This window comes from Natator depressus, chromosome 9 (assembly GCF_965152275.1).
Source record: "Natator depressus isolate rNatDep1 chromosome 9, rNatDep2.hap1, whole genome shotgun sequence".
NCBI classification, from domain to species: Eukaryota; Metazoa; Chordata; order Testudines; family Cheloniidae; genus Natator; species Natator depressus.
In genome coordinates, this window is record NC_134242.1 from 48,884,638 (window position 1) to 48,908,850 (window position 24,213).

The window sequence follows — 24,213 nt, forward strand, 5'->3', positions numbered from 1 at the left end:
TCTGAGGAACTGTCCCAGATTGAGGTGTCAGTAGGAGGTTTTGGAACAAACTGATAAATTAAACAGTAATAAGTCACCAGGACCAGATGGTATTCACCCCAAAGTTCGGAAGGAACAGAAATATGAAATTACAGAACTACTAACTGTTGTGTGTAACCTATCACTTAAATCAGCTTCTTTACCAAATGACTGGAGGATAGTTAATGTGATGCCAATTTTTTTTAAAAGACTCCAGAGGCTATCCTTGCGATTACAGGATAGTAAGCCTAAATTCAGTATTAGGCAAATTGGTTGAAACTATAGTGAAGACTAAAAATATCAGACACACAGATGAACATGATTTGCTGGGGAAGAATTAATATGACTTTTGTAAAGGGAAATTATGCCTCACCCATCTATTAAAATTCTTGGAGGAGTGTGATGCCGCGAGACCAGGTGACAGCTTAGGCCAAGGTTCCTAGGCCTCAACTGAACACTATCAAATGCATAGTTGGAAAACAATCCGACTCACCTGTGTGTTAGTACTGCTAAAATAGGTATTAGACTAGACTTGTAACAATGTGTTTAGACTTTGTCATGCTTGTAAATTGCTGCATACATTAATCTCACTTGTAATATCTGTAACCCATGCTGTAAGATAATACTTAAGTGTTTGTTCTGTAACTGTAAAAATGTTTGCTCTCAAACTGCAAAGCCAGTGAGGAATCACCACCAAGTGTGAAATACTAGTTTGCACCTATGATCTATTACTCACAAGTGGTAAGATCATCAGGATGATCCCATCACATTTGTCTCCAGCACTGGACAACACAGCTTCAATCTCCCTTTGTTATATAAACTTATTTATAACTTTTTCTTACACATATGTATTAGTCTCTCATTTCCATGTTAAATCTCCTCACTGTCAGTTCAAACCTTCTAGCTTTTTAATTACTTTGTCTTTTCTTTTTCTCACAAACATGATTACTCTGCAATCTTATACATGCACAACACTAAACATGATTACTGTGCAGTTTCTTACACATATGCAGTTCTGCTTATCCTTACGCTGTTAAATGTTATCAGAATATAAGAACAGCCATACTGGGTCAGACCAATGATCCATTTAGTCTAGTAGAATGTCTTCTGACAGTGGCCAGTGCCTGATGCTTCAGAGGCAATGAACAGAACAGCAATTATCACATGATCCGTCCCGTCATCCAGTCCCAGCATCTGGCAGTCAGAGGCTTAGGGACACCAAGAGCGTACGGTTGCGTCCCTGACCATCTTGGCCAATAGCCATTGATGGACCTATCCTCCATTAACTTAATTTTTTTGGAACCCAATTGTACTTTATGCCTTCACAACATCCCCTGGCAATGAGTTCCACAGGTTGACTCTGCATTATGTGAAGAAGTACTTCCTTTTGTGTGTTTTAAACCTAATGCCTATTAATTTAATTGGGTGACCCCTGGTTCTTGTGTTATGTGAAGGGGGAAATAACATGTCCCTCTTCACTTTCTCCACACCATTCATGATTTTATAAACCTGTCTCATATCCCCCTTTAGCTGTCTCTTTGCAAAGCTGCATAGTCCCAGTTTCTTTAATCTCTCCTCATATGGAAGCTGTTGCACCCCCCGCCCAATCATTTTTGTTGCCCTTCTCTGTACCTTTTCCATTTCTAATATATCTTTTTTGAGAGACAGTGACCAGAACTGCATGCAGTATTCAATGTGTGGGTGTACCAGGCATTTGTATGGAGGCATTATGATATTTACTATCTTATCTATCACTTTCCTAATGGTTCTTATCATTCTGTTAGCTTATTTGATTGCCATCACTGCATATTGAGCAGATGTTTTCAGAAAATTATCCACAATGACCCGAAGTTCTCTTTCTTGAGTGCTAATAGCTACTTTAAACCCCATCATTTGTATGTATAGCTGGGATTATGTTTTCTAATGTGCATTACTTTGCATTTATCAACATTGAATTTCATCTTCCCTTTTCTTGCCCAGTCACCCAGTTTTGTGAGATCCCTCAGTTAAATCCTTACCAGACTGAAGAATTACAATCTTGAGCAATTTTGTATCATCTGCTAACTTTGCCACTTCACTGTTTATCCCTTCTTCCAGATTATTTATGGGTATGTTGAACAGCACTGGTCCAAGTACAGATGCCTAAAGGACCCCACTATTTAACTCTCTCTGACCATTTGCACCTACCTTTTGCTTCCTGTGTTGTAACCAGTTACTGATCCATGAGAGGACCTTCCTTTTTATCCCATGACTGCTTATTTTGCTGAAGAGCCTTTGGTGAGGGACCTTGTCAAAAGCTTTCTGAAAGTCCAAGTACACTATATCCACTCACCCTTGTCCACGTTTGTTGACCCCCTTGTCACACTGTTTGGCGTGGCTCATAAGCAAGAATCCTAACCTCAGGCAGACTGTTAAGAAGCAGGGCACAAACCCCAAACTGGTTGTGAGTTCTACACTTAGATCTCAGCAACCACGTAACAAGTGTAAACTCAGGCACCATAAAGCCTTAATATGGAGTCACAGACGGTCTCCTTGGGCATTCTAATGTCTCTTGCCTCCCCAGGCAAGCTTGACTCTGTCGCTGATGGTAATTTTACACCTAATATCACAAAATATTCAGGTTACTCCCAGTCCCAAAGGATCAGTCACTTACACGAGGTCAGTTTGCACTTTAGATCTCACACCAAACAGTTGTAGCCAATCCTGTAGTAAACTAAGGATTAACTAAGAAGTAGTAACCGTTATTTACAAGGTTAAAACAGGTAAACAGACACACACAAATGAGTTGCAGTCTTACGTTTCAGATAGTGATAGAGCTGCTGAAATATGCCAGCTCTATAAGTCTTTTAGGGCTAAGCCAAGTTAATCCTGGGGATCTCTTGCTTATGTTTAGGAATTTTTGTCCCTTAGAGTCCAAACAGCATAAAAAGACCCCAATTTCTTCTTGTCAAGGATTTTTATCCACATCTCCCTAGAGTTCAAGCTGATGGGACAAGTGCTTCTGCACCCCACTCTTCAAAGGTGTGCCGGGAGCAATCAACAAAGTCCTTGTTCTTTGATGGCTTACAGTCGTCCATTTGGATTTAATAGGCCTTCCTGATGGGCTGGAAATAACCATTCTTCACCACTTGCTAAGTGTTTTGCCTTAATAAAGATTTGTTAGACCCAGCTGCTAAGTAAATTATTTTCAAACCAAAATTCTGAGGAGCCAGGCAGTTTGCTGATTGGGCTAACACCTAATATCCCAGAGACTGTGACCTAAGGATATTGAGGGGTTTAAGGCATTTTTAAGGGACAATGGAGTCACTGGGGAGATAAGTATCCCCATGGTGAGGGTCCCCTTAAGGAGATGAACATCTTCACAAGACCAAATCAGCTTGAAGCAGTGGTTAAACATCTGGAAGGCAACTTTTTTAGCAAAAAAGATTGCTATAAGAAAAGGGTAAAAACTGCAGTTGTTTGGGATTTGATAGTGACAGCCAGAGCTTTTATGAAACAATATGGAAACTGGAATGTTGAAAATATAAAACTGAAGTTAAATGCAGGCAGGTGAGATTCAAGAATTGACACACAAGGTCACTGAACTATGGGCACACTATGTTACAAGGTCTGAGGCTTTGACTGAGAAAGCTCAAGAATGTGAGTCTCATAAGGAGCAGAAGGTGCTCTGCAAGCAGTGCAATTGGAGAATACAGAACTGACAGTGAAACTTTTGGAAGGAGAAAGCATTGATGTGGACAGTATAGTCTGAGGAGGCTCCACCTCCTTATAATCCACTTTTTCCTTCCTTGAGCAATCTGGACTCTAAAGCTGCCCCTAAAATGCCTGTCCCTTTGAAGCCTGTAATCACATCCACAGTCCAAAATAATCAGGGTGCAGGTACACGTACAGAGGTGAAGGTTAAACACCTTTCACTAGTGGAGGTATCAGCCATAATGAAAGAAATAGGTCCTTGTCCCAGAAGCAGGGGCACAGAAGAAGTGGATTAGGAAAACTAGGGAGCAGGTTGAATTTTGTGACCTGACTAGAGGAGATTGGGGGAGAATTTTGCAGAAGGGAGTCAGTTCTGAGGTTTGGTTGCATATTCCACAGGGTGTTAGAGGTCTGGGACAGTGCCAGTTCCCGTGTTCAGAAATTATCTGAGTTTTATTTGATTCTGCTGCAGCAATCACCACTGCCAGTGTTTGTTAAGCCAAAACCTGACAAGCCCCCTGCAAAATAGGAGTGATTTATGTGTGCTTATTCTCTGGTTATGAATAATCCAGCTCATGATAATCCAGGCTACCCACAACTTGTTATCGATTGGCTACTTCCAGATGTTAAAGTAGTAGTTAAAATGGTGTTTGATAGGGAGCTGTACGAACGTTCAGACTTTGGTTGAAAAAGCAGAATGTGCTTTTCGCTACGTGATGTAGGGTAAGAATAAGGACCCAGTGGATGAGGCTAAAGCACAGAGGGTTGAAAGTGGCCAGGAATCCAAGCTAAGGGTAGTACAGGATATTGTAGAAGGTGTGGCCAAGAGAAAGAAAGCAGCCATGCATGCCCATGGATTCCCTCTTACGAGGTACAGAGGTGTAATGAGGTACTGGAGGAGGTGCAGAAGCTTCAGGAGTGGACCTCAGGGATGGGGAGCGGTCTACCAGCTAGAACCACTTCCTCAGTTCCCCGATAGGGATACCAAGCCTCCTCCCACTCATCCAAGAGTCTTACCTGCATTACCTTGTAGGAGCGGGGATGCCGCCAGGTGCTAACAGTTATAGGAGGCATTTGTAACAAGCTTTGCTTGATCCTGGGGTGTCTGTCTCTTTGACATCTTGAATTCAGGTGGGGGATGTCACACAACCGTGCATTACCATGCCCGGAGTGACAGGACAAGGAGCCACTCGCTGGCTTATGTGACAAAGCTCTGTCCTTGCCTCCTTGGGTCCCGCGTTTCCTGGCAGATTTTGCTAGCATCAGAGGCTCACTGTGACCCTCCACGTAACCCTTCTCTCTCTAGAGACAAGAGTCACAGCCTACTGAGCCATTTTCAGCATAAGCCAGAGAGGGAGGTGAGGAGAAGTTATCCTTCCTTGCACAGTCTCTGTTGTCTCCCAGTCTCAGTGATTAATCAGGGGGCAAAGGGGGAGAGGGGGAAGAGCCCGGGCCCACCCTCTACTCCAGGCTCCAGCCCAGGGACCCTAATAGTATCAGCTATGGTAGCTGACCTTTTAGAAACATGACATGTACAATTCTCTGGGCTACTTCCCCCACAGCAACCCTCACTTCCTCAAGCTCCACTTCACCCTTACCTCAGGACCTCCTTCCTTGTGCCTGATATGGTGTGTACTATTCAGTCTCTCCAACAGCGCAACTTCCTCCCACAGCTCCTGACATGCACACCCACCTGACTAACTGGGAGGCTTTTAACTAGTTTCAGCCAGCCGCTGATTGGCTTCAGGTGTCCCAATCAACCTAGCATTCTCCCTGCCTTCTGGGAAGTTCTTAATTGGCACCAGGTGTCTTAATGGACCTGGCACAGCTGCCATTTCACTTATTCTGGTACCAGGGATTTGTTTAGCCTGGAGCCAATATATCTATCTCCCACTACTTTTCTATAGCCATCTGGCCTTGCCCTGTCACACTTACTAAACCCTTAGATGTCACTGTAGGCAAGTTTTCTGTTACTCATGTTTGTGTGGTCCGTGACTCTCAGGAGACTGCAGACCCAGCTGCAAAATGCAATAAGCTTAAAAAGATCAACTTTAAGATGCTAAATACATTGACTGAAAACTGTCACTCTGGCCAAAAAGGTAAAAAGTTTACAATCTCAGAATTTTGTAGCTAGTGAAGCCTTTGGAAATGTCCTATTTCACAAACTGAAACTGAATGATTTAAGGGAAATAAATGTTAAGTTAAAAGGAGTTTTGCACAGACTCTAAGGACACTGCAGAGCTCGAAAGGGACTAGACAGTCAAGGGTACTACAAAGGTTTAAAGAGCATAAGTGTTAAAGAGAACAATTTAAAAAAAGGGAGGGGGGAATACCTACGAAGCTGAAGAGGAAAAAATGAGTAACAGCAGCTAACACTGCCTTTCAGAAGAACAGTTTAAGTGTAGCAGCAGAAACAAATAAAGAAAGCAAAGCATCAGTCAAACAGAACTTTGCTAAAACACAGCAGATAACAGACCGCAGGCCAAAATAAATAAAATAAAATAAAAGCTCTTGCATGTGAACACTGTATTCAAAACTGAAATATGAAAATAAAATGTGAGCTGCTTAATTTAAGGGAAGCCCAGTGAAAAATGAAAAGATTTTTTAGGGCTGTCGATTAATCGCAGTTAACTCACGTGATTAACTCAAATTAATTGTGATTAAAAAAATTAATAGCGATTAATCGCAGTTTTAATCGCATTACTAAGCAATAGAATAGCAATTGAAATGTATTAAATATTTTGGAAGTTTTTCTACATTTTCATATATATTGCCTTCTGTGTTGTAACTGAAATCAAAGTGTATATTTTTTATTACAAATATTTGCACTGTAAAAATTATAAACAAAAGAAATAGTATTTTTCAATTCACCTCATACAAGTACTGTAGTGCAAACTCTTTGTTGTGAAAGTGCAGTTTACAAATGTAGAATTTTTTTTTACATAACTGCACTCAAAAACAAAACAATGTAAAACTTCAGAGCCTACAAGTCCACTCAGTCCTACATCTTGTCCAGCCAATCACTAAGACAAACAAGTTTGTTTACATTTACAAGAGCTAATGCTGCCCTCTTCTTATTTACAGTGTCACCAGAAAGCGAGAACAGGCATTTGCTTGGCACTTTTGTAGCTGGCATTGCAAGTTACTTACGTGACAGATATGCTAAACATTCGTATGCCCCTTCATGCTTCGACCACCATTCCAGAGGACATGCTTCCATGCTGATGATGCTTGTTAAAAAAAGAATGTGTTAACTAAATTTGTGACTGATTCTCCTTGGGTGAGAACTGTATGTCTCCTGCTCTGTTTTACACGCATTCTACTATATATTTCATTTTATAGCAGTCTTGGATGATGACCCAGCACATGTTCATTTTAAAAACACTTTCACTGCAAATTTCAGAAAACGCAAAGAAGGTACAAATTTGAGATTTCTAAAGATAGCTACAGAACTTAACCCAAGGTTTAAGAATCTGAAGTGCCTTCCAAAATCTGAGAGGGATGAGGTGTGGCGCATGCTTTCAGAAGTCTTAGAAAAGCAACATTCTGATACAGAAACTATAGAACCTGAACCACCAAAAAAGAAAATCAACCTTCTGCTGGTGGCATCTGACTCACGATAATGAAAATGAACATGTGTCGATCCACACTGCTTTGGATTGTTATCAAGTAGAACCTGTCATCTGCATGGATGCACGTTCCCTGGAATGGTGGTCGAAGCATGAAGGGACATATGAATGTTTAGCATATCCGGCACATAAATAACTTGCAATGCCAGCTACAACAGTGCCATGAGAATGCCTGTTCTTACTTTCAGGTGATATTATAAACAAGAAGCAGGCAGTATTATCTCCTGCAAACATAAACAGACTTGTTTGTCTGAGCGATTGGTTGAACAAGAAGTAGGATTGAGTGGACTTGCAGGCTCTAAAATTTTACGTTGTTTTTTTTTGAATGCAGTTTTTTGGGTACATAATTCTACATTTGTAAGTTCAACTTTCATGATAAAGAGATTGCACTACAGTACTTGTGTATTAGGTGAATTGAAAAATACAATTTCTTTTGTTTTTTTACAGTGCAAATACTTGTAATCAAAAATACAAAGTGTGCACTGTATACTTTGTATTTTGTGTTATAATTGAAATCAATATTTGAAAATGTAGAAAATGTCCAAAATATTTAAATAAATGGTATTATATTATAAACGGTGTGATTAATCATAATTAATTTTTAATCACGTGATTAATTTTTTTAATAGCTTGACAGCCCTAGTACCAACTAATACCTGTAGTATTGAATTTAAGCAATTTTAAATTACCAAAGCAGCTTCCTGCTACAGGTAGGACTAAAGGAAATTCAAGGAAAATTCAGTCATACCACCATTGCATTCAGGGCTGGCCCTAGACCAAATGGCACCCCAGGTAAGGAGCGTCTTCAGTACCCCCACCTCCCATTTGTTAAACTTTTGAATACCTTATTTTTTTATTGCATTTGTCATCCATTTCACACTTGGATGCACAATTTGCATTCATGATTTATCCCTCTCATATAAGATGATAAATTTGCAAGCCATGGTCTGTACATCTGTATTTATTCAAGCCATATATAAGCAAATAAAAAAATTACTGTGTCTAAGCTTACAGAAAGTTTTTAATTTTAAGAATAACTGAAACATACCAACACCAAGAAGTTGAAGTGTGCATCAAGATTGGGTGGACTAGTATTAAATAGTGTTACAGTAGGTGACAGCTATAGAATGTTAACCCTTGTCCTTTAGTTCAAAAGGTTGCTTTTCTTGCTTTTGCCCTCATGAACTGAAGCACAGCATCACAGAGATCCAAAAATTGGCCAATGGCATTTGAAGGGATAAAATAGCAAGCAATGTCAGTCTCATCAGCCATCGTTGATCAAAAATGTGTTTTAATAAGCCTGAGCTTCAAAAAGCTGCTCTTACCACTTGCTATTGTGACCGTCAGTGTGAGCAGAATCCTCAAAGCTATCCACACTTTAGGAAAAAAAAGCATCCTTTAGCTCTGCATCATGAATGAATTGGAGAACTTGGGAGTGGAAAGTGCTTCCTGTGTTCCAAAATGTGATGCATGTTGTCCAATTTGACATAGGTCTTTATCATTGACTTCTGAACATTCCCCATATGTCAGCGTCTGGTGAAGGTCCGTACAATTGTTCAAGAGTGTTTTCCTGTCTGCTGGTCATACAAAAACCAGGTCTTTTTGTGGTGCTTCATTTGTCCAAACCTTTCTTTGATGGTGTAGTGAGGTGGACTGGCCCACCCCAGACACAGAGGAATAGGGTGGCTCCACCCCCTCGTGGGTGGAGCCCTACTCCTAGCTCTGCCCCCGGGAGCCAAGGGGTGGGGCTGGACGTATAAAGGCAGGACCCAGAAGCTGACTAGGGCCCTGGCCACTAGAAGGGACAGATGCATCCCCTGAGCACTCGCCCTGGGAGGTGGCAGCAGGCCTGCAGAGTGCAGACGACTGGACTGGACCACGTGGACCCTGGACTGACCTGACCTAGGGGGAAGCAGACAACTGGCCTGGACCACCCGTACTCCTGGATGACCCGGCCCCCACAGGGAGCAGACGACTGGCCTGGACCACCCAATCCTGCAGGAGGCAGATGACTATCCTGGACTGCCGGCTGGCCCAACCCTGGCAGAGCTTCTGCTGGCAACTGAGGTCCCCGCTGACCACCTTACCTCACAGTACCAGCAGGTACCCTTGCAGAGGGCGTGTGGAAGTGGCCCAGGGGTAGTAGACCCCTGTCTAGCTGCAATGCTGGCAGAGGGTGAATTAGCATGTTGCGGCTTGGATCCCTGCTGATGCGGTGGCAGACCCCTCCACCACCCTTAGAGCCCGGGACTGGGATGCAGTGGAGTGGGAGGGCCTGCGTCCCCCCCGCCACCCAAGCGGTGGGTGGCAGTCTCCCCCTCCCTCAGGCTAGCTGAAGGAAAGCCTGAGTTAACTGACTTTGTTTCATAGGCGCCGACTCCATGGGTGCTGCAGGGCTGGAGCACCCATGGGGAAAAATTAGTGGGTGCTCCCCCCCCCCAACCTCCTCCTCTTCCCCCGAGCTCGTTGCGTCCCTGCTCCTCCCCTTCCCTCTCAGCACTTCCTGCCCGCCGCCTAACAGCTGTTTGGCAGCAATTAAGACTTTCTAGAAGGGAGAGGAAGGAGTGGGGACACAGCACGCTCAGGGGAGAAGGCGGAGAAGAGACAGGGCAGGGGTGGGGACTTGGGGGAAGAGGGTTGAATGTGGGTGGCGCGAGGGCGGTGCGGCAGGTGAGCACCCACTGCGTAGAGAGGAAGCCAGCACTTATGCTTTGTCTGCAGCCCCACCTGAGTGCAGGTTGGAGCTGAGTGACTTTGTTTATTGCCCCGCTCTGAACCAGAGCCTAGGCAGCAAACAGTCAGAGTACAGGCCTGAGCATGAGACTCTTTGCTGCCTTGCCCCGACCCGGGGCTGGGGCTTTGTAATTGTGTTTATTGTTCGGCACTGACCACAGGCCCGAGCTCATGTCTCCCATTGCCCCGCGGATTCCCCATGTCAGGTGACTCCCGGAGACGTAGTGGGGTGGATTGGCCACCCACAGACCCAGAGGAGGAGCAGCCACCTCTGGAGAGAAATGGACTACAGATGGACACTTGAGTAGCGTCAACGAGTGAGCAAAAACCCTCCCTCTTGAATTTTTCTTCTGAGCTTTCCTATCACCTCATTTCTGTCTTCATAATCAAACTGTCTTCTTCCACTGAGCCTGTCTTCCAGGAAACTCGTATTCAACTCCTAAATTTTCCACCATTTCTTTGGCAGCAATGATGGCATATTCAAATCTGTTCTCTCTGTAGACCACAATGAAATCAAGGCAGCTTCTCATCAAAGTTGTGGCGGCCACGATGTCCATCAACTGATTTTGTAATGCCTTCCTTACGTTACTTGGAACAGAATATTGTGCCAAACCACAATTGAGACCAGAAATTTGAAGTCCATGATCTGGTTTACCAGACTCTGCGTCTTGTGTCGGATTCGGCTTCAGCTTTACTCGACTGTGCCAGTTCCAAGAAGGCATCATAAACCTTAGTCATTTGGTACCCCCGTGGCCTTACGGCTGTCAATGCAGCTCTACCAGTGAGTTTCACTTAGCGGCTTCATAGTCAGATTTGTAACATTGTCAGTGAAGATCTTCCATGCGATAGTTGATGCTGAAAACAGGACATATACCCTTTGCAGTACTCCAAAACGAGATACTGAATCTAAGGGCTGGTCTACACTACACAGTTAGGTCAACCTAAGGCAGCTTACATCAACCTAATTAGGTCAGTGTCTACACTTCAGCCTTGCTCCTGCTAATGTAAGTGCCCTACTACACCGACATAACTCCATGAGAAGTACAAGCCTCATGTCGGTGTAATTAGGGTGAGACGAGTGTCTGTATAGACACTGCGTTTTTACATGGGCTTGTGACGGGTTGGATCACAGAAACCCCTCTGGGGCTGCCAACTGATGTGCCAAGACTACTTCTGCCCCTGCTTTCCCTATCAGCTTGGGACTCCAGAACCCTGCCAGGTGGTGCCAGACATGCTTACCGGCCACAAACACAGACCCAGATCTAAACAACATCCCACAAACTGCGAGCTTAACTGAAAGCAGCTTAAGAAGTGTTCTGTCACTCAGATGCTCAACTCCCAATAGGGTCCAAACCCCAAATAAATCCGCTTCACCCGCTTTATAAGTGTAAAGCTTATACAGGGTAAACTCATAAATTGTTCACCCTCTATAACACTGATAGAGAGAGATGCACAGCTGTTTGCCCACCCCCACCAGGTATTAATACATACTCTGGGTTAAATAATAAGTAAAAAGTGATTTTATTAAATACAGAACATAGGATTTAAGTAGTTCCAAGTAGTAACAGACAGAACAAAGTCAATTACCAAGCAAAATAAAATAAAACATGGAAGTCTATGCCTAATACAGTAAGAAAATTGAATACAGATAAAACCTCACCCTCAGAGGTGTTCCAGTAAGCTTCCTTTTACAAACTAGTCTCCTTCTAGTCTGGGTCCAGCAATCACTCACACCCCCTGTAGTTACTGTCCTTTGTTCCAGTTTCTCTCAGGTATCCTTGGTGGCGGAGAGGCTCTCTCTTGAGCCAGCTAAAGACAAAATGGAGGGGTCTCCCAAGTTTCTCCTTGTGGGTCTAAACCCCTTCCTCCACCTGTGCAGAATTACAGGTACAAAATGGAGTTTGAGTCATGCATGGACATGTGACTCCAAAACTGTACAGGCCAAGCCACATAGCCAGGAAAGCTCAGATGTGGATTGGTGTCTATTAAGGTCTATTGTCAGCTTAAGTGTTTCTTGACTGGGCACTTAACTTGCACATTCCTTTCTAAAGAAGCTGACCAAATGCCTTACGAAGGCTATTTAAAAATCAAACAAGTACACAGCCAATATTCATAACTTTGAATACAAAAATGATACATTCATACAGATAGGATGAATATATTCAGTAGATCATAACCTTTATAGAGATGTGTTACATGGCAAATGTAGCATAAAATATATTCCAGTTATGTCATATATACATTCATGAGCATATTCCCATAAAGCATTACGGGGTGCAACATCACAGGGCTGTTAGCTGTTTTGTCAATTTCATGGCAGGAGCCATGAAATTGATAAGAAAGCTGGCTAACTAGAGCCCAGCTATCCCCTGCTTCCTGCCAAAGTGAGAAGCCCCAGGCGGCTCTCCCCCGCATATACACTCACCCCAGCTCCCGATGGGGAACGGGGAGAGCAGCTTGCTGGGAGCCTGTGGGGTAGTTGGGCTTCCACCACGGAGTTGCCAGCGGAGCGGAGAGATCGGGCTCTCCGCTCCTCCCACTGCCCCTCTTAGGATGGTGGAAGCGCACTTGGTGAGGAAGGATGTGCACCACCGATCCAAGGAGGGTAGTGTGGACATTCAGCCACCACAGTAATTACTCTGATGGTGCAAGTCAACCTAATGTAGGTTGAGTTATGTTTCTAGTGTAGATATACTCTAAAGATGATGACGCTGCATCTGACTCAACCAGGTTGAGGAAATGGCAGCCACAAAGCAAGCTCTTGGATTCAGCATAAAGATCCTTGCCTGGATGCCACTGTTTCTTCCTTTCATGTTCACGCAGTTGTCAGAGCCTTAGCTGCAGCAGTCCTGAAGCTTTATTTTATTCTCATTCAAAATGTTCATAAACAGTTCTGTTAGGCCTTTTCCAGTAGAGTTGTCCACAAACCAGAAACAGATAAAGTGTTCCTTTACGGGGATACAGCCATCCTCGTCATCAACAAATCTTACTGTGAATGTCATCTTTTCACTGTGACTAATGTTGGGAGTGCAATCCATTATTATGGCATAGTACTTCACTTTGGTGAAGCCGCATCAATAGGTTATCAAGCACCTTCCTTGTCATAAGGTCAATAAATTTGTTTTGAATTATTTCACTGCAGTTATGGTCCACAGCTTCTTTACAAACTACTCAACATAGGTGCTCATGCATGACATCAACGTATTTCCCAAGGAGCTCTACCAAACAGAGGAAATTACCACTATGTTCAGTGAACAAGTTATCTGACGAGCCTCAGAAAGGCAAATTATTCTTTGCAAAGAAGAGGGTAATTGAGATCAGATGCTTGAGCACATTCCTCCAATGCTGAGTTTCTACATGAATGCTGCACTGGTTTTCTGCATCTATACATTTATTCAGCTTGAGCCTGGACTTGACCTCCATCCATTTGTAGTAGGCCATAAAAGGTTCTACAAAGGTCCAGAACATTCTAGAAGGTTAGTGAAAAATGAATCCACATAGGAAATACCCTGAGACATTTTACTTTAAACAATCTATTTTCCCTTTTGTTGCTAACAACAAAAACAGCACTGAGAACCTAGTGTGCCGTCCCCCCACCAGCAAGCCAAGCACCCCAGGCTGTTGCCTGCTCTTAAGTGTGGCCCTGGGCAGAGCAGGAGGCAGGGTGGAGCCATGGCTGGGCTAGGAGCAGAGTGGGGCTGGGGCCAAAGATGGGCTCAGTGAAGCTCCCTCTCCACCTCCCCAAACATTCCTCCACACCCCCTGGGAGGAATGCCCCACAGTTTGGGGAAAACAGATGTAGACAAATTGCAGAGTCCAGAGGAGAGCAACAAACATGATAAAAGGTTTAGAAAACCTGACCTGTAGGGAAAGGCGGAAAGAAGTGGGCATGTTTAGACAGCTGAGTGGGACACACCAAATCTTCAAGTCCATTAAGGGCTGTTAGGAAGAGGATGGTGATTGACTGTTCTCCTAGAGTTGCGAGCTTTCTAATCTCACAAAACTGAACACCCTTGCCCAGTCTCAGCTGACTCCATCCCCGACCCTCACTCGCTTTCACCAGGCTGGGGCAAACGGTTGGGGTGTGGGCGGAAGTGAGGGCTCTGGCTAGGGGAGCAGACTCTGGGGTGGGGCTGGGAATGAGGGGTTTGGGGTTCAGAAGGGGGCTCGGGGTTCAGAAGGGGGCTCCAGGCTGGGGATGAGAGGTTGGAGCACAGCAGAGGGCTTTGGGCTAGGGGTGTGGTGCGGGAGGGGGTGTGGGCTCTGGGGTGGGGCTGGGGATGAGGGGTTTGGGGTGCAGGAGGTGGGTCAGGGTTGTGGCAGGGGGTTGGGGTGTGGGCTCCAGGAGGGAGTTTGGTTGCAGGAAGGGGTTCTGACCTGGGGCAGGAGGGTAGGGTGTGGGATGGGGTTCAGGCTCTGCCTTGGCAGCGCTTACCTCAGGTGGCTCCCAGTTGGCAGTGCAGTGGGGCTAAGGAAGGCTCCCTGTCTGTCCTGGCTTCACACAGCTCCTGGAAGCAGCCAGCATGTCCAGCTCCTAGGCGGAGGATCCGGGCGCCTCTGCATGCTGCCTACAGGCACCGCCACTGCAACGCCTATTGGCCACCGTTCCCGGCCAAAGGGAGCTGCAGAGCCATGGGAGGGAGCTGGGGTACGGGTCAGTGAATGGAACCCCTGCGGCCACCCCGTGCCTAGGACCTGGATATGCCAGCTCCTTCCGGGAGCCACGTGGAGCCAGGCTGCCCCCCAGGCCGAGGTGCCCCCTCTAGCAGGGGCAGCGCTCCCCCCCAACGTTATAAGTAGCCGACCCGCCGGCCTGGCCCTTTGGGGGAGCGTGGCGCGCGCCAGGAGCAGGGCCATGGCCAGGGCAGAGCTGGGATTGGAGGGGGAGCTGCGCACGAGACGGAAACGAGCGGGAGAGCAACAGAGCGTTACAGCTCCTACCCCGCCCGCAGCGCTCGCCTCCTGATTCCCGAACCCCTAGTGCGCACGCGTGTGGCTCAGCAGCTTCCCCAGGTATCTTGGAGCCGGCAGTGACGTCACCAGCATCGGATAGCTTTGGCTGGGGGTAGTGCCTTGTTTTGCATAGAGGAAATGACGCGTTTGTTGACGCAGCAGGTAACGTAGCAGGTGGTAGCGGCGGGGCTGCAGTGGCAGTCTGAGGCGGTGGCTGGGCGCTCCCGGTGAGTGCGCGTAGCCCTCGGCTAGGTAATGTGGGGCGTCTCTTCTAACGCCGGGAGCGGGAGAGGGGCGGAGCCGAGCGGGCGTGATGGGGGGCGTAGCGGCGCGGGCATGGGGGGGGCGCAGGGAGAGGAGGCGGAGCCAAGCGGGTGGGCATGTGCGGGCGAGGAGAAGCCGGGCAGGCAGGCAGGCAGGCTGTTGGGGGGCCGTGTGGACTCGGGGTGCCAGGGCAGCGAGTGGGAGAATGGGTTGGTGAGGGGTGTGTACGGGTGTCATCGGGACCAGTGGGGGCAATGCCAGGAGAGAGAGAGGTGGGAGACTGGGAGGGGCAGTGGAAAGGAGGCTGTAGCCGCTGTGAAGTGAGCTGTAGCTCAGGAAAGCTTATGCTCAAATAAATTGGTTAGTCTCTAAGGTGCCACAAGTACTCCTTTTCTTTTTGAGATTGTTACAGTGGCTGCATTGTTCCTAGCACTTCAGAGCCATATGCTCCAACGCTGCCTTTTATTTCTAGCCCCACCTGTTTTTCCAGCCACCCATCAATCCTTCACCCACCTACACCCTCTGCATTTCTCCCCAAATGCCACGGAGGGACCCTGTGCTGAGAAAAAGGAAGCTGATAGGCAGTTGGAAGAAACACTGAGTAGCTTTCTAATTCAGTGTCGTGCTGAAGTTTGTCAGTAGTTCTGGAAGGGACAATCGTAGGCTACTAAGGGCACGGCTTCACTAGCAACATTAAAGCGCTTTAATGTAGCTGTGTAGTCATGGCACCAAAAAAACCACCTCCATGGGAATAGCTACCATTGGGTGCACTGTCTACACTGCTACTTTACAGAGCTAAAACTTGCAGCACTCGGGGTGTGTTTTTTCACACCCCTGAGCGAGAAAGTTGCAGCGCTGTAAAGTGGCAGTGTAGACAAGGCCTTAGTTACATCCTATATTAGTTACTGTATATAATAGACATAAGTTTTGAATTTCATATGTTGTCAAAGAGAATGTATTCTCCTGGGGACTCAATAGGCCTTTATCCAGAGTGTCTCAGTTCAGAAATTAAGCCAAATAATTCAAAGTCCTGAAACTTCAAAGCTCTTGGTAATATGAGGATATATACAAATATTTTAAAAAGGAGATTATAGGCCCCCTTTTCTCCTATCCTAATTAACGCAGGTTAGTGTTTGTGGTCCCAGATTAGATTAAACTGATTTTTAGAGACACTTGATTTATTTCATTTTTCCCCCTCTCATTGCATTACTACAGTGGAATTTTAAAGTTTTTGGGTGCCTTAAATGTTCATTTCTTACAGTAACATGTTTGGGTTTCTTTTATGTCTAATCTTAACTTGTTTTAGGATAATTACAGCATCCCTGTAATGTTCTTTAATTTAAGTTACTGATATGTACTGTCAACCTTAACTACATCTTCATGTAGTTGTTTTTGGCTGGGAATTTCCTTCATTATTTTAAATTATGAAAATTTCATACATGACTCCTAAACAAAAAACCAAAGAGAATGCTGTCATGCAATGTTTCTAATGATTTGGAGATATAAAATACCAGTCTTAAATTATTGAACTTTTAACGGGAAAGCCACTGGTGGCACAAAACAGGGAGAGTGCACTGGCTAATGTAGCTGGCTTACAGCTGCTTTAAATTACTGGAGCAGGGCAAAGCAACCAAAGTGAGTCTGGTCCTTACTTTTCAATTGGTTTAGTGATCTATGTTAGTGAGACTGGTGCTGTGTGAAGTTGGGGCAGGGAGAGCCCCGTCTCTGAGTCACAGTGTGTCTCTGGTTTAAGGTATCCCCTTGTGCCCCAGAATCAATTCTCCCAGCAGTGCTGCTTTAATATGCCGTGGAACTGAGGCAGCAGTACCATGATGATAGTATTGATGCCTAAACTAGCATGCAGCCATGGAATCTTTAATGAGACATCACAGTTGTGCCAGTTCATCTACCAGTGGAAACTCTTGACATCTGTATTCAGTCTCGATCATACTACTGCTCATTACGACCAATAGAACTGTCATTAATAACTTAGTATAATTGAAACTTACCTGTGAGATTTCAGCTAGTTCTAATTATATGGAAACTTTGAAGTGTCTCTGTTTTAATATATTTGGGACAAAGAAAATCCTGATGCAGGATGCTAAATTTGTCAAGGAGCCCATCTTTTAATTAATAATTCATAAACTAAGATTTCCTTGTCAACTCTTGGAACATTTATTTGTACTAGGTCTGTTGATTAATGGTAGTTAATTCACACAATTAACTCAAAAAAATTAATTGCGCTGTTAAACATTAGAATACCAACTGAAATTTATTAAATATTTTGGATGTTTTTCTATATTTTCAAATATATCTATTTAAATTACAACACAGAATACAAAATGTACAGTGCTCACTTTATATTATTTTTATTACAAATATTTGCACGGTAAAAATGATAAATATAAGAAATAGTTTGTTACATAACTGCAGTCAAAAACAAAACAATGTAAAACTTTAGAGCCTACAAGTCCACTCAGTCCTACTTCTTGTTCAGCCAATAACTAAGAGAAATAAGTTTGTTTATATTTACGGGAGATAATGCTGCCCACTTCTTAATTACAATGTCACCTGAAAGTGAGAACAGGCATTTGCATGGCACTGTTGTAGCTGGCGTCACAAGATATTTATGTGCCAGATCCGCTAAAGATTCATATGCCTCTTCATGCTTCAGCCATCATTCCAGAGGATATGCTTCCGTGCGGATGATGCTGGTTTAAAAAAATGATGAGTTAATTAAATTTGTGACTGAACTCCTTGGGGGAGAACTGTATATCTCCTGCTCTGTTTTACCCGCATTCTGCCATATATTTCATAGAATCTCGGGGTTGGAAGGGACCTCAGGAGGTCATCTAGTCCAACCCCCTGCTCAAAGCAGGACCAATCCCCAACTAAACCATCCCAGCCAGGGCTTTGTCAAGCCTGACCTTAAAAACCTCTAAGGGTATGTCTACACTACGGAATAAGGTCGAATTTATAGAAGTCGGTTTTTTAGAAATCGGTTTTATATATTCGAGTGTGTGTGTCCCCACAGAAGTGCATTAAGTGCATTAACTCGGCGGAGTGCTTCCACAGTACCGAGGCTAGAGTCGACTTCTGGAGCGTTGCACTGTGGTTAGCTATCCCACAGTTCCCGCAGTCTCCGCTGCCCATTGGAATTCTGGGTTGAGATCCCAATGCCTGATGGGGCTGAAACATTGTCGCGGGTGGTTCTGGGTACATATCGTCAGTCCCCCCCTTCCCTCCCTCCCTCCGTGAAAGCAAGGGCAGACAATTGTTTCGCGCCTTTTTTCCTGAGTTACCTGTGTGGACGCCATACCACCGCAAGCATGGAGCCCGCTCAGGTAACCGTCACCGTATGTCTCCTGGGTGCTGGCAGACGCGGCACGGCATTGCTACACAGTAGCAGCAACCCATTGCCTTGTGGCAGCAGACGGTACAATACGACTGGTAGCCGTCCTCGTCATGTCCGAGGTGCTCCTGGTCGCCTGTGTGATCAGGAGTGCCTGGGCAGACATGGGCGCAGGGACTAAATTTTTAGTGACTTGACCAGGTCATTTTTTTTAGTCCGGCAGTCAGTCCTATTGAACCGTCTTATGGTGAGCAGGCAGGCAATATGGATTGCTAGCAGTCCTATTGCACCGTCTTCTGCCGAGCAGCCATGAGATGTGGATGGCATGCAGTCCTTCTGCACCGTCTGCTGCTAGCCAAAGATGTAAAAGATAGATGGAGTGGATCAAAACAAGAAATAGACCAGATTTGTTTTGTACTCATTTGCCTTCTCCCCTGTCTAGGGGACTCATTCCTCTAGGTCACACTGCAGTCACGCACAGAGAAGGTGCAGCGAGGTAGATCTAGCCATGTATCAATCAGAGGCCAGGCTAACCTCCTTGTTCCAATAAGAACAATAACTTAGGTGCACCATTTCTTATTGGAACCCTCCGTGAACTCTGCCCTTGTAAGCCGTGTCCTCAGTCGCCCCTCCCTGCGTCAGAGCAACGGCAAACAATCGTGCATCTGAGTTGAGAGTGCTGTCCAGAGCAGCCCAATGGAGCACTCTGATTGGGCTAAAACATTGTCGCGGGTGGTTCTGGGTACATATTGTCCGGCCCCCGTTCCCTCCCTCCCTCCGTGAAGGCAAGGGCAGACAATTGTTTCGCGCCTTTTTTCCTGAGTTACCTGTGCGGACGCCATACCACCGCAAGCATGGAGCCCGCTCAGGTAACCGTCACCGTATGTCTCCTGGGTGCTGGCAGACGCGGTACGGCATTGCTACAGAGTAGCAGCAACCCATTGCCTTCTGGCAGCAGACGGTGCAGTATGACTGGTACCCGTCCTCGTCATGTCCGAGGTGCTCCTGGCCACGTCGGCTGGGAGCGCCTGGGCAGACATGGGCGCAGGGACTAAATTTTTGGTGACTTGACCAGGTCATTCTCTTTAGTCCTGCAGTCAGTCATATTGAACCGTCTAATGGTGAGCAGGCAGGCAATACGGATTGCTAGCAGTCGTATTGTACCATCTTCTGCCGGGCAGGCAAGAGATGACGATGGCTAGCAATCGTACTGTGCCATCTTCTGCCAGGCAGGCAAGAGATGAGGATGGCTAGCAGTCGTACTGTACCATCTTCTGCCAAGCAGCCATGAGATGTGGATGGCTTGCAGTCCTTCTGCACCGTCTGCTGCCAGCCAAAGATGTAAAAGATAGATGGAGTGGATCAAAACAAGAAATAGACCAGATTTGTTTTGTACTCATTTGCCTCCTGCCCTGTCTAGGGGACTCATTCCTCTAGGTCACACTGCAGTCACTCACAGAGAAGGTGCTGCGAGGTAGATCTAGCCATGTATCAATCAGAGGCCAGGCTAACCTCCTTGTTCCAATAAGAACAATAACTTAGGTGCACCATTTCTTATTGGAACCCTCCGTGAAGTCCTGCCTGAACTACTCCTTGATGTAAAGCCACCCCCTTTGTGGATTTTAGCCTCCTGAAGCCAACCCTGTAAGCCGTGTCGTCAGTCGCCCCTCCCTCCGTCAGAGCAACGGCAGACAATCATTCCGTGCCTTTTTTCTGTGCGGACGCCATATCAAGGCAAGCATGGAGTCCGCTCAGCTCACTTTGGCAATTAGGAGCACATTAAACACCACACGCATTATCCAGCAGTATATGCAGCACCAGAACCTGGCAAAGCGCTACCGGGCGAGGAGGCGACGTCGGCGCGGTCACGTGAGTGATCAGGACATGGACACAGATTTCTCTGAAAGCATGGGCCCTGCCAATGCATGCATAATGGTGCTAATGGGGCAGGTTCATGCTGTGGAACGCCGATTCTGGGCTCGGGAAACAAGCACAGACTGGTGGGACCGCATAGTGTTGCAGGTCTGGGACGATTCCCAGTGGCTGCGAAACTTTCGCATGCGTAAGGGCACTTTCATGGAACTTTGTGACTTGCTTTCCCCTGCCCTGAAGCGCATGAATACCAAGATGAGAGCAGCCCTCACAGTTGAGAAACGAGTGGCGATAGCCCTGTGGAAGCTTGCAACGCCAGACAGCTACCGGTCAGTTGGGAATCAATTTGGAGTGGGCAAATCTACTGTGGGGGCTGCTGTGATGCAAGTAGCCCACGCAATCAAAGATCTGCTGATATCAAGGGTAGTGACCTTGGGAAATGTGCAGGTCATAGTGGATGGCTTTGCTGCAATGGGATTCCCTAACTGTGGTGGGGCCATAGACGGAACCCATATCCCTATCTTGGCACCGGAGCACCAAGCCGGCGAGTACATAAACCGCAAGGGGTACTTTTCAATAGTGCTGCAAGCTCTGGTGGATCACAAGGGACGTTTCACCAACATCAACGTGGGATGGCCGGAAAAGGTACATGACGCTCGCATCTTCAGGAACTCTGGTCTGTTTCAAAAGCTTCAAGAAGGGACTTTATTCCCAGACCAGAAAATAACTGTTGGTGATGTTGAAATGCCTATATGTATCCTTGGGGACCCAGCCTACCCCTTAATGCCATGGCTCATGAAGCCGTACACAGGCAGCCTGGACAGCAGTCAGGAGCTGTTCAACTACAGGCTGAGCAAGTGCAGAATGGTGGTAGAATGTGCATTTGGACGTTTAAAGGCGCGCTGGCGCAGTTTACTGACTCGGTTAGACCTCAGCGAAACCAATATTCCCACTGTTATTACTGCTTGCTGTGTGCTCCACAATATCTGTGAGAGTAAGGGGGAGACGTTTATGGCGGGGTGGGAGGTTGAGGCAAATCGCCTGGCTGCTGGTTATGCACAGCCAGACACCAGGGCGGTTAGAAGAGCACAGGAGGGTGCGGTACGCATCAGAGAGGCTTTGAAAACCAGTTTCATGACTGGCCAGGCTACGGTGTGAAAGTTCTGTTTGTTTCTCCTTGATGAAACCCCCCACCCCTTGGTTCACTCTACTTCCTTGTAAGCTAACCACCCTCCCCTCCTCCCTTCGATCACCGCTTGCAGAGGCAATAAAGTCATTGTTGCTTCACATTCATGCATTCTTTATTCATTCATCACACAAATAGGGGGATGACTACCAAGGTAGCCCAGGAGGGGTGGTGGAGGAGGGAAGGAAAATGCCACACAGCACTTTAAAAGTTTACAACTTTAAAATTTATTGAATGACAGCCTTCTTTTTTTTGGGCAATCCTCTGTGGTGGAGTGGCTGGTTGGCCGGTGGCCACCCCACCGCGTTCTTGGGCGTCTGGGTGTGGAGGCTATGGAACTTGGGGAGGAGGGCGGTTGGTTACACAGGGGCTGTAGTGGCAGTCTGTGCTCCAGCTGCCTTTGCTGCAGCTCAACCATACACTGGAGCATACTGGTTTGGTCCTCCAGCAGCCTCAGCATTGAATCCTGCCTCCTCTCATCACGCTGTCGCCACATTCGAGCTTCAGCCCTCTCTTCAGCCCGCCACTTACTCTCTTCAGCCCGCCACCTCTCCTCCTGGTCATTTTGTGCTTTCCTGCAGTCTGACATTATTTGCCTCCACGCATTCGTCTGTACTCTGTCAGTGTGGGAGGACAGCATGAGCTCGGAGAACATTTCATCTCGAGTGCTTTTTTTTTTTCTTTCTAATCTTCACTAGCCTCTGGGAAGGAGAAGATCCTGTGATCATTGAAACACATGCAGCTGGTGGAGAAAAGAAAAGGGACAGCGGTATTTAAAAAGACACATTTTATAAAACACTGGCTACACTCTTTCCGGGTAAACCTTGCTGTTAACATTACATACATAGCACATGTGCTTTCGTTACAAGGTCGCATTTTGCCTCCCCCCACCGCGTGGCTACCCCCTCAACCCTCCCCCCTCCCTGTGGCTAACAGCGGGGAACATTTCTGTTCAGCCGCAGGCAAACAGCCCAGCAGGAATGGGCTCCTCTGAGTGTCCCCTGAAGAAAAGCACCCTATTTCAACCAGGTGACCATGGATTATATCTCACTCTCCTGAGGATAACACATGAACGGATGTTGCTTGAACGCCAGCAAACATACACTGCAATGCTTTGTTGTACAATGATTCCCGAGTACGTGTTACTGGCCTGGAGTGGTATAGTGTCCTACCATGAAGGACGCAATAAGTCTGCCCTCCCCAGAAACCTTTTGCAAAGGCTTTGGGAGTATATCCAGGAGAGCCGCGAATGCCAGGGCAGAGTAATCCTTTCACATGCTTGCTTTTAAACCATGTATAGTATTTTAAAAGGTATACTCACCGGAGGTCCCTTCTCCGCCTGCCGGGTCCAGGAGGCAGCCTTGGGTGGGTTCAGGGGGTACTGGCTCCAGGTCCAGGGTGAGAAACAGTTCCTGGCTGTCGGGAAAACCGGTTTCTCCGCTTGCTTGCTGTGAGCTATCTACAACCTCCTCCTCATCATCATCTTCTTCGTCCCCAAAACCTGCTTCCGTATTGCCTCCATCTCCATTGAAGGAGTCAAACAACACGGCTGGGGTAGTGGTGGCTGAACCCCCTAAAATGGCATGCAGCTCATCATAGAAGCGGCATGTTTGGGGCTCTGACCCGGAGCGGCCGTTCGCCTCTCTGGTTTTCTGGTAGGCTTGCCTCAGCTCCTTCAGTTTCACGCGGCACTGCTTCGGGTCCCTGTTATGGCCTCTGTCCTTCATGCCCTGGGAGATCTTGACAAAGGTTTTGGCATTTCGAAAACTGGAACGGAGTTCTGATAGCACGGATTCCTCTCCCCATACAGCGATCAGATCCCGTACCTCCCGTTCGGTCCATGCTGGAGCTCTTTTGCGATTCTGAGACTCCATCATGGTCACCTCTGCTGATGAGCTCTGCATGGTCACCTGCAGCTTGCCACGCTGGCCAAACAGGAAATGAGATTCAAAAGTTCGCGGTTCTTTTCCTGTCTACCTGGCCAGTGCATCTGAGTTGAGAGTGCTGTCCAGAGCGGTCAAAATGGAGCACTCTGGGATAGCTCCCGGAGGCCAATACCGTCGAATTGTGTCCACAGTACCCCAAATTCGACCCGGCAAGGCCGATTTAAGCGCTAATCCGCTTGTCAGGGGTGGAGTAAGGAAATCGATTTTAAGAGCTCTTTAAGTCGAAATAAAGGGCTTCATCGTGTGGACGGGTGCAGGTTTACATCGATTTAATGCTGCTAAATTCGACCTAAAGTCCTAGTGTAGACCAGGGCTAAGGAAGGAGATTCCACCACCTCCCTAGGTAACCCATTCCAGTACTTCACCACCCTCCTAGTGAAAAAGTTTTTCCTAATATCCAACCTAAACCTCCCCCACTGCAACTTGAGATCATTACTCCTCATTCTGTCATCTGCTCCCACTGAGAACAGTCTAGATCTGTCCTCTTTGGAACCCCTTTTCAGGTAGTTGAAAGCAGCGCTCAAATCCCCCCTCATTCTTCTCTTCTGCAGACTAAATAATCCCAGT

At 46.5% G+C, this 24,213-nt stretch overlaps 2 protein-coding genes across 8 annotated transcripts in view; one reads left to right on the forward strand and one right to left on the reverse strand.

Annotated features, from left to right (window-relative positions):
- The first annotated feature begins 15,114 nt into the window (after window positions 1-15,114).
- The window catches only part of MAP3K13 (mitogen-activated protein kinase kinase kinase 13), a 133,272-nt gene continuing 124,173 nt past the window's right edge, over window positions 15,115-24,213 (forward strand). For 4 of the 7 annotated variants that reach the window (XM_074964102.1, XM_074964101.1, XM_074964099.1 and 1 more), the window contains exon 1: window positions 15,115-15,253. The gene's annotated coding sequence lies outside the window, so the exon portion shown is untranslated. Of the gene's footprint in view, window positions 15,279-24,213 lie in introns of all 7 variants that reach the window. The other 3 variants (XM_074964100.1, XM_074964105.1, XM_074964106.1) reach the window with 3 other exon arrangements.
- Window positions 21,875-23,739, reverse strand: LOC141993475 (myb/SANT-like DNA-binding domain-containing protein 7). Its single transcript, XM_074963019.1, has 2 exons — window positions 23,022-23,739; window positions 21,875-22,442 (listed from the first exon to the last, which is right to left on the reverse strand). The coding sequence occupies exons 1-2, from the start codon at window positions 23,602-23,604 to the stop codon at window positions 22,357-22,359; spliced, it is 669 nt and encodes a 222-aa protein (XP_074819120.1). The 5' UTR covers window positions 23,605-23,739; the 3' UTR covers window positions 21,875-22,356.

Bases quoted from the DNA above. Each gene is read 5' to 3' on its own strand.
- LOC141993475 (XM_074963019.1), bottom strand. From the start codon at position 23,604: ATGCAGAGCTCATCAGCAGAGGTGACCATGATGGAGTCTCAGAATCGC. The intron at 22,443-23,021 runs GTGAGTATACCT...TTTCTCCACCAG, and splicing joins AGGCGGAGAAGGGACCTCCG to CTGCATGTGTTTCAATGATC.